Here is a 14,396-nt window from a genome sequence, read left to right as displayed (position 1 = left end):
CAATGCGTCAGAAAGCTTTAGCGCATGACGGGCTCTGAATCTGTGTTAGCTCTTGTCACCTTGAAAAAGACCCAGAGAAGACCGTGGGGAGTACAGAATACAGGGGGCATCTTCCTTGCAGAAATGCTATTGGGGTTTGGGGATACACTCTCTAGACACAGACTCGTGGCTTCTGCACACACCTGGGCATGCTGCACGTCCCCTGCACCCATGTTCTGCAGGCCTTCATCAGCCCCCTCATTGTCCCCAGAGGACTGTCTATTTGGATGGAGAGGACACGTTTTACTGCAGACAGAGCAAGCAGGGAGAGATTACTGCTAGAGGGGAGAACAAGAGGTTTCAGGTGGCTCGCTGGGGGAAGAAACAAATCTGCCATTTTGGGGTGTGTGGTTCCTTGACGTCTAGCTGAGGCAAATCATGGTCTGGAGTCCTACAACCCAGTCACAAAAAAAGTAGATGGAGAGGAGGAGTTTTCCTGCTTTTCCCTTTTTGTAACAGAGTCATGAGGGAGGGGGACCAACCCCCAGAGAAAGCCTAGCCACCAAGGTGGGCTCCTGGCTTGGCTTGGTTCTTCAGCCACACGGGTACCTGTGGTTGCCAAGTCACTACAGGAAGCCCCAGATTTCAACAGGAAGTGTTTGCGGCCGGCCCCAAATGGAAACTTTCCTCAACTGCGGGTTGAGAGTTGCTGTGAAACTCTTGACTTCTGCCAGACTGCTTACAAGGATCTTTCTAGCAAACTCAAAAGGAAAGAAGAAAAGAACAGGTACTAAAAAGGAATGAAGTCAGCAAAATTTACTTATTCTAAGAAGCAATGTTCCCCCCACCCGGACCCCTGCCCCTTGCCCCCCTGCAACCTTTTTCCCTCCCGTGTGTGGCTCCGTGTTGCTGGTGATTGACAGGTGACCCCCTGCTGTTGTGTTCTTTAAAGAACATCAGCAGTGTCTGGTATCAGAGGGCCAGAATGTAATTTAAAATACAGCCACGGCAACCTGCAAGTTGAACTTTAGCCTGGAAATGACAACCAACAAATGGTATCCACTAATATTCCTCTGAAATGGCTTTCGGTGCAGGGAAGGACACCAAGCCAGCTAGACGGTGTGAATTTTCTCAGAACCATTAAGAAATAGATGGAGACGCAGTGCTGACAGCTTTCCAGCTGGTTGCTGCAAACCAGTCGTCAAGTATTCAAAAATATCACCTTGGAATTCATTTAACCTTTAGAAACCGGCCCGAACTAACTGCCACATTCCTGCAGCCTCCCCGGGACGCAGGGAGGGCCACGAATGTAAATCGTGGACTCTGATTTTACAAGAGCAGAGAGATTTCCTCCTTTTTTACTTTTTGAATCCAACATTTCTCCACACATCTGTACAAAGCTCTGTTTTAGGTTATGTCAGGGAAATGCCTTGTGAGTGTGGGCTCAGGGTAGTGAACTGAGATGGTCCTGGAAGGCCCCTCTGTTCCTGTCTGGCTCGCTGGGTCAGAGGCCCCACAAAATGCCACCCACACCTTGTTCTTGGTGAGACTCTGTGTTCAGCCATACCTGCCTCTCAAGATTGTAGGAAGAGTCCCCAGATGGTTTTAAGACCCTCAGAGCAGGGGCCTAGCTCTAGAAGTTCATTCCTGAAATCTACCCAGGTGCTTATTCAGCACGCGTGGTACTGAGTCTCTGCCCCCAAAGAATTTATAATCTGCTCGTGGACATGTAAAACACACACACACACACACATACACACGTGGAATCACAGTGGACAGTGCAAAACAGCTTGTAACAACCCAGCCCTGGGTCATAGTGTGGGGCTGTTGTTACTTGGTTTGACAGCCTTTCTAATTCATACCTTCTGCAGAATGGGAGATACTCAAGGGCCTGGACTCTGTCTCGATATAACAAGCATTTGTTGAACAACTACTCAGTATGTGGCACTGTGCTGGGAATGTGAAGTGCGGGTGTAAACACGGATCATGAATCTCCGTTTAGGAGGGCACATTAGTGCCTGAACTACCAGGAAGTACAATGCAAGGTGATGGGTACGCCAGAAAGAGTGGCTAACTAGTCGCCTGAGGAAGGCTTCTCTAGAGGCAGTGGCATTTTCCTTTGGTGCTGAATAGTAAGCTTCTAAGCTTCACGGAAGGGGTCTAGAAGGCAGCGTCCCTGGTGGAGGGAACGGCGCTCACAGGTCCAGAGCATGAAAAAGCATGTTGTGTTTTGGGATCAACGAGAGAAGTTTGCCCTGGCTGGACTGTGAGAATCTGTGTGGTTTGGGGGGTTAGGGTTGGGAGGGGCAGGAGATGAAGTGAAAGACTTGGTTTGGGGTGCCATTTTATGAAAGGCTGAGGACACTACGTGAAGAGACTGGGCTTTATTATCTGGGTAAAAGAGAGCCACTGAAAGTGTTTGAGCAGTAGTATAGTCAGATGTGGGTTGTAGAAAGATCAGATTGGCCAGCATAGAGGCTGCAGTGGAGTAAGAGAGAGCCTGAAAGCCGCAAAGCTCCTCAGGGCACCATCATGAACCAACTTGTACATGGAATTGTCCAGTTAGGAGAGGGTGGAGATCTGAAGGTGGAGAAGAGGGGACGGAGAGGATATTCACGGAGGAGCTCATTCAGTAGACAATTACTGGGTGCCTCTCAGATGCCAGAGGCTGTGCTAGGACCTGGGAGTAGACTAAGATACAACGTCAGCCTGCCCCCAAAGAGCTCGCAGTCTAGCGTGAAAGACAAACAAGCGAGCGGTTACCTGACAGTGTGTTAGGGAGAGAGCAGCGGTATGAGTGAGTGGAAGTGGAGAGGAGGAGAGCCTGGCAGGGAGGAGGCATGCCGTAGAGGCCAGGGGTGGTCAGCCGAGGCATCCCAGGGACAGGGAGTCTAATCTGGGGTTTGGGGCCCAAGGTACTGAGTTCCACTGTAGACAGAATAAGTTAAAAGTACTTGCAGAATGTCCCCATGGAGAGACCTAGGAGGCACCTGAAAACAGGAGTGGGTCCTAGACTTTGGTGAATGCTGGAGATATATACTCGGGAGTGTTGATGTACCAGTGAGAGCTGAAGTCATGGACTTTGGCTCCCTCCCTGACTCCTGAGCCTCCCTGGCTCAGGGCGAAAAAGTAGGCAGAGCCCTGGGGACCACTGACAATCAAGGGGCAGGTGGAGAAGCCAGGGAAGGGGGTTGAGAGAGATGTAAGGGAGAAAGCAGGGAAAGGCGGCATCTCAGAAACCAGGTAAAGAAAAAATAAACATAAGCTTAAACATGTAATTGGCATTTAATAGTCGGTTGCCTAGATATGGAACAGGAATAAAGGCATTTCACTGGCATAGCATATTCCTTTTAAAAGAAATCTGAAGCATACTTATTTTTTCCTGAAGTACACACCCTTTAATATATGAGTATAGATTAGTCTAGCAAAATAACAACAACTGAGCTCATGATGTAAACAATATCATTGCTGTTTAGTGGAAATACTCCTCTCTCCTCTCTAGGGATAAATTAATTCTCTCAAATTTCTGCCCATCAGTCAAAATTTTACGTTCAATTGAGTGTTCATTCTGAGTTTAAGATGAGTCTATGACTTTGAATGCCTAGAAAGTTGGGCTTTAGTAAATTGAAAATAATTTTTCTAAAGTGATGGGCTAATTTGAAATCTATATTTTTTTTCTTGTTTGGATTTTTGCAGCCTAAATTGTAAGGCGTATTTCTCTGATTGCACCAGTGTCCTGCTCCACTGGGGACAATGGGAATTTGAAAGCCAATTCCTTATGGGGTGGGTGCTGGCAGTCCGTGACTGTTTATTGAATGAATGGCTGATGTACGATTGTCCCTCCTCAATATTGATTCACATCTCAAAGGTGTCTGTATTCAATGAAATGAAAAAGAAAGCATTTTAAAACCCATAACTGAGTAATTAGAGATTAAAACTACTGCTCATTCTTTCTCCTTGTTGCGGCTACAATACTGTACACAGAACGCTGCCCTCTGGAATCCCATCAGAGCCACTGACTCTATAAGAGTTTCTTGCAGAAAATCTTTTCTAAAGAATAAGCAATAGAATGTGGCCTTTGAATTTCCAAAGAAATAATTTCTCAAATTATTTCAACATCTGGATTTAGTTTATTCTCCCAATGAGTATTGATTGAGAGTCAGCTATATACTAGGTGCTGAGAAAATGCAGTGAATAAAACATTAGAAGATCCTGTTGTCAGGGAGCGTACACTCCAGCCGGAGGATATGGGCGATCACAAACAAGGGTGTAATGTGTGTTAGTGGTGAGGAGCACTCAGAGCGAAAGTAAAGCAGGGAGGAGGGTGGAGAGTGATGGGGAAGCAGCGGCTGTTCTAGAGGGTGATTAGGGAAGGACAGGTAAGCTGGAAGAAGACCCAGAGAAGGAGTGATGTCTGGGTAGAGGGGTCTGCCATATGCTTACCTGGGTCCCCCTACAGCTCACCCCAGCTAACAAGGGGTTAGGGGTGTGGGGAGCATGGACTTATAAATGTAAACATCAGCCCAGCCAAGAGCCTTGTAGCCCTGTGAACATTATGATACATAGCTTAGATAATAGCTACTAAAAATCAACTCTTTGATTGTAACTGTCAGACAATTTTTGCAGGTGACTTTAAAATAAAACAACTTCCATGGGCGCCTGGGTGGCTCAGTGGGTTAAGCCGCTGCCTTCAGCTCAGGTCATGATCTCAGGGTCCTGGGACTGAGTCCCGCATTGGGCTCTCTGCTCAGCAGGGAACCTGCTTCCCTCTCTCTCTCTGTGTGCCTCTCTGCCTACTTGTGATCTCTCTCTCTGTCAAATAAATAAATAAATAAATAAATAAATAATTTTTAAAATCTTTAAAATAAAATAAAACAACTTCCATTTTTCAAAAATCCAGAATGGCAACCAGCTCTTAAAAATGACTAAAATGGCTCTTTGGGGCCTGCCGCAGAAACAAGATGACGAAGGGGACGTCATCGTTCGGAAAGCGTTGCAATAAGATGCACATGTCGTGCCGCCGCTGTGGCTCGAAGACCTGCCACCTTCAGAAGTCCACGTGTGGCAAATGCGGCTATCCTGCCAAGCGCAAGAGAAAGTATAACTGGAGTGCCAAGGCTAAAAGATGAAACACCACTGGGACCGGTCGAATGAGGCACCTAAATATTGTATACCGCAGGTTCAGGCATGGATTCCGTGAAGGAACAACACATAAGCCCAAGAGGTTTATGCTCCTGTTGCAGCATCCAGGTCATCTTAAGGATTTCAGTGATTAGTCACAATAGACATCATGGTTTAAAAAAAAAAAAAATGACTAAAATGACCTACTGGTATTCCCTCTTTGTGTTGTTTTTTTTGTGTTTTTTTTTTTAACTGAGACTTTTGCTCCCCTACCAAGACCATGTATTATATCTAGTTTCACATCAAAATGAATTTTTGCTGCTAAGTTTGAAAAACGCCTGAAAATAGCAATTAATATTGGAAAAGCTGACAGAACCTTAAGTGTAGTGGCATGATTGGTGCTGCTATAATTATGTGTCTGAGTGTGTACATGTCTATGTAAACACAGTATGAAAACACACTTGATGTCCAGGACACAGTATTCGTGTATTTTCTTGCAGGTAAATGAGGAGAAGAGAGGGAGAGGGAGAGAGACCTGATAAAATCTTTCCAGCACTGTTAAGTGGTGGAGATGTTTCTAATCTATATAACCTTGCTTTTCAGATGCTTTTCAAATTATTTTCACACTCATCACCTCATTTGAATCCCCGTGATTTTTCTGGGCTGCGGGGGTGGGGGGAAGGGGGATGGGGGGAAGGCAGAGCAGACTTTGTTCTTCCCATTTGGTGAGTGAGGAACCTTGATGGGTCAGCTGGGGTGACTGAGGAGATTGGATTATGTCCTCCCCAAGGTCCCTTCTAGCTCAACCGTTCTGTGGCTTTTTTTTTTCTTTCTAATTTTCCTGAGGTGACAGCTGTGTAATGGTGGAGACTTTTTAAGCCCAGAACCCCTTCTGCCACATATTCCTCCTCATATTCTTCAAAGCCTTCGCTGCATGTTTGATCATCTGTAAAATGTAATGTCTGCTGCACAAGGTCATTGAGAAAATGGTTGAAGGGATGAAAGGGAAGGTTCGTGAAGCGCCCTGCACGGTGGTTGCCGTTATTATTATTGCCGTCACTATTACTAATAAGGAGGCAATGAGGTGGGGTGGAGAGAGCGTCCGCGTTGGAAGTAGGTATGTTTTGCCAGTTTGTGTCATCTTGGTCAATTGACTCTTCAACCATCCGAGCATCCTGTGTCATGGAGCTGATGATACCTACACTGTCGGATGGTGTGAAGAGTCAATGAAACAGAGTTCCTGTCCTTGAGCGGACACTCCTGACATGAGTGGACGCTCAATAAAAACTTGGCCGTAATAAACAGGAAACCACCTTTCATAAGAAACCGGGATATACTTTCATGATTCCCTCAAAACCTGAAGTGGCATTTCATAAAAGTGAAGTAGAACCTTGAAGTTAACAGAGCATACAGTCATCTCTTAAACAAAAAGTGAGAAGATTCTGAAGTTTAGCTGTTGTATGCATGTCTAGGAGGGCAAGGAAAGGTCCACACACACACCCATCAGCAAATGCACACCGCGGAGTTTCCTGTCCAGTGGTCTCCTGAAAAATCTGGTACATAGCTTGCTCAAATCCGCCCATTCTCCCCACTGCAGCAATCTTACGAGGTTGTGCAGTTTATTTAGAAAAGCCTGATTACCCTCGTTATACCACTTCCTTTGAAAAGCAATCATCTGAGTGCCATGAGGAGCTGCTTTGCTCTAATGATGACTATTATGAAGGACTCGATGAAGTTGGAAACCAAGATCCTGGAGCCTTGTCTCTGGTGGCACGGTCCCAGAAAAGGCTGGTGGCAGGACCGAAACATGGAAATTCTCTAACAGAGACCACAGTTACTGTTTCTATGGAGGATTTCTTGGTATTGAGTTTCCCAGGTACAATAAACTAACATCTATAAGCATCCTTTGCCACATGCTCTGGAGCTGTGTTGGGGACATGCTGGCAGCAGCTAAGGAGTCTCCAGGTGGGTGCCGTGGACCAGGTACTCCAAAAGCTAGTTGATGGTTTGAACCCCTGGACCCAAGAGAGGTGTGCATTGTACAGAACACCAACGTCGAGCCACGTTTTGTTTATTGCATGCGTGACTTGAAAAGGATAAAACATAGCAACCTTTGAATATGAGATATACATATTTTTTTCTTACTTGAAAAAGTAAGTTTATCTATCCTTGAAATTATTCTCACTGTGACTGTCTGTCCTGTGTTGGATGTCTCAAGAACAACGGTGTTTCCTACCTGAGAGCAGGACATTAAATGCTTCCCCCAGTGTTTGTTCTGTTTGGTTGCCTTCCAGTTCTAAAATGTGTGAATTTCCTTTTTAACGTTCTAGGGGAAAGCAATGGTATTCGCCCCACGCCGAGGGAGTACTTTAAGCCAGTTTTGCAATCTAGCTGAAAAAGCTGATTTCTCTATCCAAAGACATGAAAATTATGATGAACACATTTCAAACTTCCACTCCAAGGTTAGTTTTCTGCTTGTGTTAGATAACACTTTAATCCGCATTGCATTTTGAAGAGATCATGGTCTTTTTGGCAGGTAACCTAAATATTTGATTAAAGTACTCCTTAGGTGTGCTGCTTCTGAACAGGTATTTGTATCTGATTATTTTGTGTGGCAAAGGCATCTTTTATCTTTGCATGTCTAGAAGGATTTTACAGAAACCATTCCTGTTTACTCCCTTCTCTGAAACAAACTAATCTTTTCATTCATAATAGACTAATTTGTAGGATGCAGGGGAGGTGGCTTAGAATGAATGATAAACAAGCATTTATATTTTTATGAAAAACCTTTGGCTTTTAAGTAGGTTAAATGCTCAGCTCCACTGAAATAAATAGAAGGTGAATGTCTAATTGTATCATGTTGGACTGTAAATCTTTATCTCTGCTTGCTTTATGGCTGGGTCAGTTGGCAGTTTGAGACTTAAATCTCATACGGAATTTCACAGTTGTGGGGTTATATGTCAGATCGAGGCACTACAAGATTTAGGTCAAAAGCACTTATCTGAGAGTGATTTCTAAGCTTGCTTACATAAAGCAATGTTACCGGCCTTTTTATTATTTATAGGCATAGAGCAATATAGGACACTGAGAGACAGCGTTCCACTGAAAACTTTTTAGGAATCTCACCCTTGCTAATACATATCACACTTACTAGTATAACATATATTACTTCTGTAATTTTGTGCCTTACAGAAATCTCCCTTCTCTGAACTAATCTGACCTTGGGAAAAGACTTTGAACTTGTCACGATTTTACAAGTTGAGAACGCAGAAAGTAAAGCTCTGACCTTAAATTTCTCCTGGGAAAATGGAATAGCATTCTTTTTTACCCGGGACTATGATATTATACAGAAGCATATTGACATTTGAAAAATTATATGCAAAGTGGATCTGATCTTCAGGCAAGAGAAAGAAGAGCCTCACTTTGTGGAGATAGGTTCACTCTTCTGGGGTCTCTAAGGTTTCATTTAGCATACTTCTGTGGTGGGGGGTTGGGAAACAAGGATGCTTTGTGAACTGAAAGGGTTAAATCACTTCCTCTGGATGGTGGAATTGCCCTTTGCTTAGGATCAGGAACTAAAAAGGGAACAGAGTACTAGAATCTTGCCTGCCACTCTAGAATGAGGCTTTCCCTTTTGCAGCCCCTCCCCCCAGAATAAAAGGAAAGGCTCTGAGGGCTTTACCTAGCAGGGGAAGGGTCTCTCCCTGCCCTATGGGCTCCTCTCCCCAAAGGGACCAAAACAGGGTTCTCTCCTGGGTCAGACTAGAGCTACAGGGATCAGGTGATGATGGCTACTTCAATGCCATGCCTTTCACCTTCCTCCTGGAACAACAAATGCTTTCAGTTTCTCCATCATAGATCAGGAGAGCAAAGGCAAGAGTTTCTCCAACCCTGCAAGGCTGGAGATGTGCTAGTACCTGTGAGTCCTGAGTGGCCACCTCTCCTTTGTCTAGAACTTAAGATTGCCAGTGGCTAGGGGACAGCAACTTCCTCTTATTTCCAGTGCAGTACACTACCCTGCCAAGCATAGCACTGTCCATAAATGGCTCAGCATGCCTCTCGTATTTTTATTGTGCAGCATACCCACAGTTACTGCTCCATAAGTAACTGGGGACTGATGCGTCCCTCAAAAGTAAATTTCAATAACTAACTAGGTGACCTTAGTCTTTAATCTCTTCATAATTGCTTAAAAGTTAAATTCTCCACTTTGCTGCCACTGGACTAAGAAATCAGTTTCCCAACCTCTTGAGGTTGTGAGGAGTGAGAGTTGCATTTGGTTCTCAGGACGTGGAACCGCCAGGGGAACATTCTGCAGAGTTGGGGTGCCCCAAGTAAATGGTACAGGCATGAACCCATGATGTGTGTTTTTAAAGACCCGGGCGTGGCGGGGGGGGGGGGGGGCGGGGGCAGTCGCAGCTGGTCTGGTGTTCTCCTGCTTCTAGCAAGAGAGTGCCTCTTGTCCCTTCTGTACCAGAAGCATAGGATGCCCGGCTTTTCCGCTCCAGCCGCGGTGATAGCTGTGTGCCGACTGGCCTGGCCGGTGACAGGCTGGCACGACCCATCTCGGGCTCGCACGTGGAGGTCTTCTTTGCAGCAGCAGGAGGCCCAGAGAGGGCCGCGGGCCAAGGTGCGGGGAGGGGCGAGCGGGGAGCGCCCCTGCTCCTCGCCGAGCCCCAGTGCTCTTCCCAGGGGCGCCCCCTCGGGCCCCTGCCCGCCGCCCGCCCGGGGCTCCGGGGACGCGCTGGGGACCGCGCGGCCGCCGGGGACCTCCACCCTGGCCGCTTTTGTTTGCCGCGTGCTAATAGCCAGGGCTTAAAAGTTTTCCATCTTGCGCGGCAATCAGCTTTCTTCCTCTCCATCTCTGGCCAAAGCCCCACGGTCCCTGGGCCGAGGCTGCTCGCAAACGGAGGAGCCGCGTTTTCCTTCAGGCTGCGTGTTATCCTCTTAGCCCTACTGTGTTGGAATAGAGCGTAACCAGCTGGAGGACTGTAAGACGCCTGATAATGCCGCTCTTTTCCGCTGTCCCGTCTTAATCTTGTTACACAAATGGTTGTGAAGAGATTCATGAATTTTAATTTTGCCCTCTGCATTAGTGCCTCACGTCACTCATACACAGCTGGCTTCTATGCGGAGTTTTCCACCCCTCCTCTTACAACAGGGGAAAAAAATTAGTTACAATCTTGGCAGTAGTGCAAGGTAAAAAAAAAAAATCTACAGATTTAGGCAACCACCCATGAAGCTGATTAACAGTCAGTGATCAGGAGGAACAGCTTTGCCTCTTAAACTTTTCACCTCTCATTGTTAACTGTGAAATTTTATTTCCGTTAAAAAGCAAGCCTGTAATCAAAACGGTGCCATTCTGCACTTTTCTGCCAGTGCTTTTGTTAAATTGTGCCCACACAATGCAGCCAGCGTGCTCAGGGACCAGGCAGCCAAAGGTGTAGTGTTTGAAAAATAGTGCCTTTCTGTTCTTCACGGCCACGGGGAAGAAAAATAAACCACTTCCCCTCTCCTTCCCTCTCTTGGTCTTCCCCAGGCTGGGAATCCAACGCCTTGCCCTGTGGTGTGGCCCCAAGCCTTCAGGATGTTCAGATGAGCCAATGGCTTCTCAAGGGAGAGAGCTAACTTAGCCATTACAGCTGGCTTGAAATTAGTTGATAAAAAAACCCTGGTTCGTGCAAATACTCTCCGAGATCTTATTTTGCATGCCACGGTTTTGTTTCTGGTTTTGTCTTGAACTTTGGCGAAACCACCGGTGTGTTTATCTGCTGTATTTTTTTATACTTAGCCCTGAAAACAGGCTTGGGCTCGTTTGTGGAGTCGGTGCATTGTGTTAAAAGCGTGGCCATATTGCATTTCTGCTTACCTATTCAAAATGCCACATTACAAGTGGCTGGTGCTTATAATCTGTGTGGTGGGCTGTTGATAATTGTGGATACTGTAAAGGGTAAACAGTCTGAACTCCGCTCCCGTTGCTGTTGCTCGCGCAGCGCCCAGGCGACGCTGAGCCGGTTACATCCAATTATGAAGTAAGGCATAATGCCCCTAATAGCAGCTATATAATTTAGTTCAGTCCTCAAAGACCCTGTTTTAACCTCTGAAATTGAAAAATTGTTTTATTCACAATTTGCTTTTTGTTCATTTTTTTTTCTGAGGTGCTTTTTTAAAATTTCTTCACATTATAATTATTAATTGAGCAAAGAAGTAGAGCCTGGGTAAAGGGAATTATTCTTCCACCACATCCCATTCCCACATCGAAAGCAAGTATTTCCCAACAGGCTCGGGTGGGTTCAAGTGCCTTCTCCTAGCAGACTTGGTTCAGAATGGATCTGCTGCTGGGGTGGAGGGCTGCCTGGGAGGGCTGTCGGCTCTTTCCCCATCCCCGGAAGGGCTCACAGTCAACACGGGGCCGGCCCCTAGCCCCTTCTAGCAAGGAAGCCTCTGCTTTGGCCTCCAGAGGTCAGCACAGAATCCAAGTTAAAAGTGATTTCTAACCCATATTTACAGAAGAACTATTTATCCCACATATTACCTCAGGGACTTTATAAAGAGCTCATTTGAGTCTCTGTATATTAGTGCATTGTGAGTGAGTAGGTCAGCTGACTCACGCTGAGTAATCAACTTTCCCTGATCCCGAATCCCTGAGGAAGAATTGAGCTAGCTTGGCCCCCTCTTCCCTCTGTAAAATATTTCAGTGAGCTCCTTCTATCACTAGGACAACTGGCAACAAAGGTATTTACATTTGGTAGGTCCTGGTTAGTGGGTTTGGATTGGGAAGTTTGGGAAGCCATTTTCTTGGCCTTTTTTTTTTTTTTTTAATGAGTGACGTTAAGGGATGGTGTGTTTAGGATTAACACTGTCATGACTTTGGTAGCAACACAAATCCAGAGGCTCTTTCTAAGGTAGAATCGTGTGTAAACAAAGCAAACTCCATCGAAGAAAACAGAATGCAGTTGCTTCCATGATTGTGTCATCCTTTCTTATGAAAATGGATTAGAAAGTAAAGACAGGATTGGCTTTTTGTTCCCCAGTGAGAAAGGAAAGGCGGGCTGGTTGCTCCTTGTCCTTAACAGTGAGGGTATGTCACAGTTTGGGAATATGATTTAGAAGAAGCACAAAAAAAATTCAAGGTACTGTGCCCCAGACCTATACTAATCCAGGAAGGTGTCAGGTTAGAGCCATTCATTTAGTTTCAGGGGGGAGGGGAGGTAATCTGATTCAAAACAATAAAAGAATTGGGTCCATGCATAATTAAAAGTAGTATCTGTTTCCTGACACTCATCAATTAAAAAATGAACTAACAATTTGCTCAGAAATACCAACTTCAAAAATACTAATTTTGTCTTTATAAATAGCAAATTACTATTTGCTAGGACAAATATAAATATGACTGTCTAAATTCTTCTAGCCGGATGAGGAAAAGAGGACTCTAGCTTTGAGAACTCTGACTGGATTTTAAAATCTACCATGAAAAGGCCCTCAGAACCTCACTTGCATGGTATGGAAGCTCTACCTTTTCCTCCTCAGAGAAAAGAATATTAAAATTAGCATTACTATCAGAAGCCCTGAGAAGCAGCAAGAGAGCCTTTGAAATGTCTTAGGCCCAGAAGCCCGTCCCTTGTGCCTGGGTGCTGCCAGTCTCCAAGTGATCAGAAATGCCCGCCTGCCTTGTTCCTGGGGCACAGGTGAGGGACAGAGTGGACCAAGAGCAGAAACTTCTAGGCCAAATGGCTGTTCTGGTGCCGATGAGCAAGCCTCCAGTTCTCCCTTCACTGAAGTGCCTCACAGTTCATAGAGGTCACAAATGCAGTCTGGCTATTTATGAAAAAGTGGCCTGCCCTCCTCTCCCCTACCGAAGGAAAGATTCCAGCTTGATGGATGCATAGTCCTATCTTGCCAATGCCACCGAGAACCACTTTGCATTGCTTTTTTGCGATTTATTTACCGGAAAAATATATTCAAGTAAGAAGTCTTCATTATACTCAGTATTAAAAACTACTGGTAAAAAAAATCCTAATCTGAGTCTCCTTACCTTTTTTGTTCTATGATTGTTTTCAGTTGAAAAAGGAAAACCAGGACGTCTATGAAGAAAACCTTCATTACCCACTTATGCTTATTTTAACCAAAAATGGATAGAAGATGAAGCTGCTCAAAAGACGAAACCCCCAAGTGCACAGGGCGTATTTTCACAAAAACAGAAACCTGCGATGGGTGTGCTGTGCAGCAAGCCGTTGCCTCCCTGCGATCTGTGAGCCCCCACCATCTCTGCCACATTCCACATGTGGGCTGTGGGGTCCACCTGTCCTCACTCACATCATTCCCCAGCCCTCCTGGACTCTCTTTTTTCATCTGCTCTTCTCGGACCAAACCTTTGTTTGTCTTTAAAAAATACCCGTAAACAGCCTGAGATTTGAATCGGACTTAGGAGAAAGCTGAATCTTTTTCCTCCTAATTGAGACAGAATTTCTTTTGGCGATTCCCACCCACACCCCCCCCCCTTTTAAAAAAGGATCTTGGTCTTTGTTCCATTTTGGTGGTGGTACTTTTTAATCTGTAAACACAGCAAACCTCATGATTCTTTCCCAGTTAAGAAAATAAATAAATAAAGCGTATCTTTCTCACCTCCCTCAAATTAATTGTATTAAATCTGCCATCCTTTTTTGCTGTCCCTCTCACTCATTCTCTTTCTCCTTTTAAACAGGATGTTTTTTTCCCCTATGGATGTATAAGAAATGACTACATCAGCCCAAAGCCTCATAAACTGACCGTTTGTCCTCTGGACACAATAGCGTGGCCAGCCCTCTGCTCCTCCTCTCCAATTATGTGTGATTAGTCTCAATGTGTTGTGTCAAGGAGGAGGAGTGTGCTGAGTGCTTATTATCTGTTTAGGTACAAGAAGAGCACATTTAGGCTCTGACTATGAATGAAAAGTGAGCCTTTATCGGGGCTCACATCTAACTGCTGCTGTTCTCCAGACCTCTTTCAAAATAGGTCCTTGCCAGAGAAATTTTGAATAAATGGCTGCTAAACTAGATTGCAACCAGGGGGAGTTTTTAAAAACTCAATCGCACAATTATCCGATTTAAAGGAAGCACATATTGGTGTATGCTGTGATTCGAGCATGTAGTAAACATTTAATAGGTGCTACCTAGGATTGAAAGAGAATGACTTTTCTGCAGGGAACCCAAGCATATCCTGGCCTAGTGCACCCACCAGAAGCTCTAATGCCTTTTGTGGAAATTCAGATATTTATCTGTAAGGAATCATCTGGGCCCACTTTAGCAGTAATGTCATTA

General features: G+C 45.2%; 1 protein-coding gene across 4 annotated transcripts in view; it reads left to right on the top strand.

The window, feature by feature from the left end:
* CAMKMT (calmodulin-lysine N-methyltransferase) overlaps nucleotides 1-13,712 on the top strand; it is a 404,310-nt gene extending 390,598 nt beyond the window's left edge. For 3 of the 4 annotated variants that reach the window (XM_045980676.1, XM_045980674.1, XM_045980673.1), the window contains 2 exons: nucleotides 7,431-7,562; nucleotides 13,159-13,712. In XM_045980676.1, the coding sequence (XP_045836632.1) occupies nucleotides 7,431-7,562; nucleotides 13,159-13,236 (210 nt within the window). In that variant the 3' untranslated portion in view covers nucleotides 13,237-13,712. The remainder of the gene's footprint in view (nucleotides 1-7,430; nucleotides 7,563-13,158) is intronic. The other variant, XM_045980675.1, reaches the window with a different exon arrangement.
* Nucleotides 13,713-14,396: the final 684 nt, after the last annotated feature.

Source organism: Meles meles, chromosome 16 (assembly GCF_922984935.1).
Source record: "Meles meles chromosome 16, mMelMel3.1 paternal haplotype, whole genome shotgun sequence".
Classification (NCBI taxonomy): domain Eukaryota; kingdom Metazoa; phylum Chordata; class Mammalia; order Carnivora; family Mustelidae; genus Meles; species Meles meles.
The sequence above is the reverse complement of the archived record's forward strand: the minus strand, read 5'-3'. Positions and strand labels throughout refer to the sequence as shown.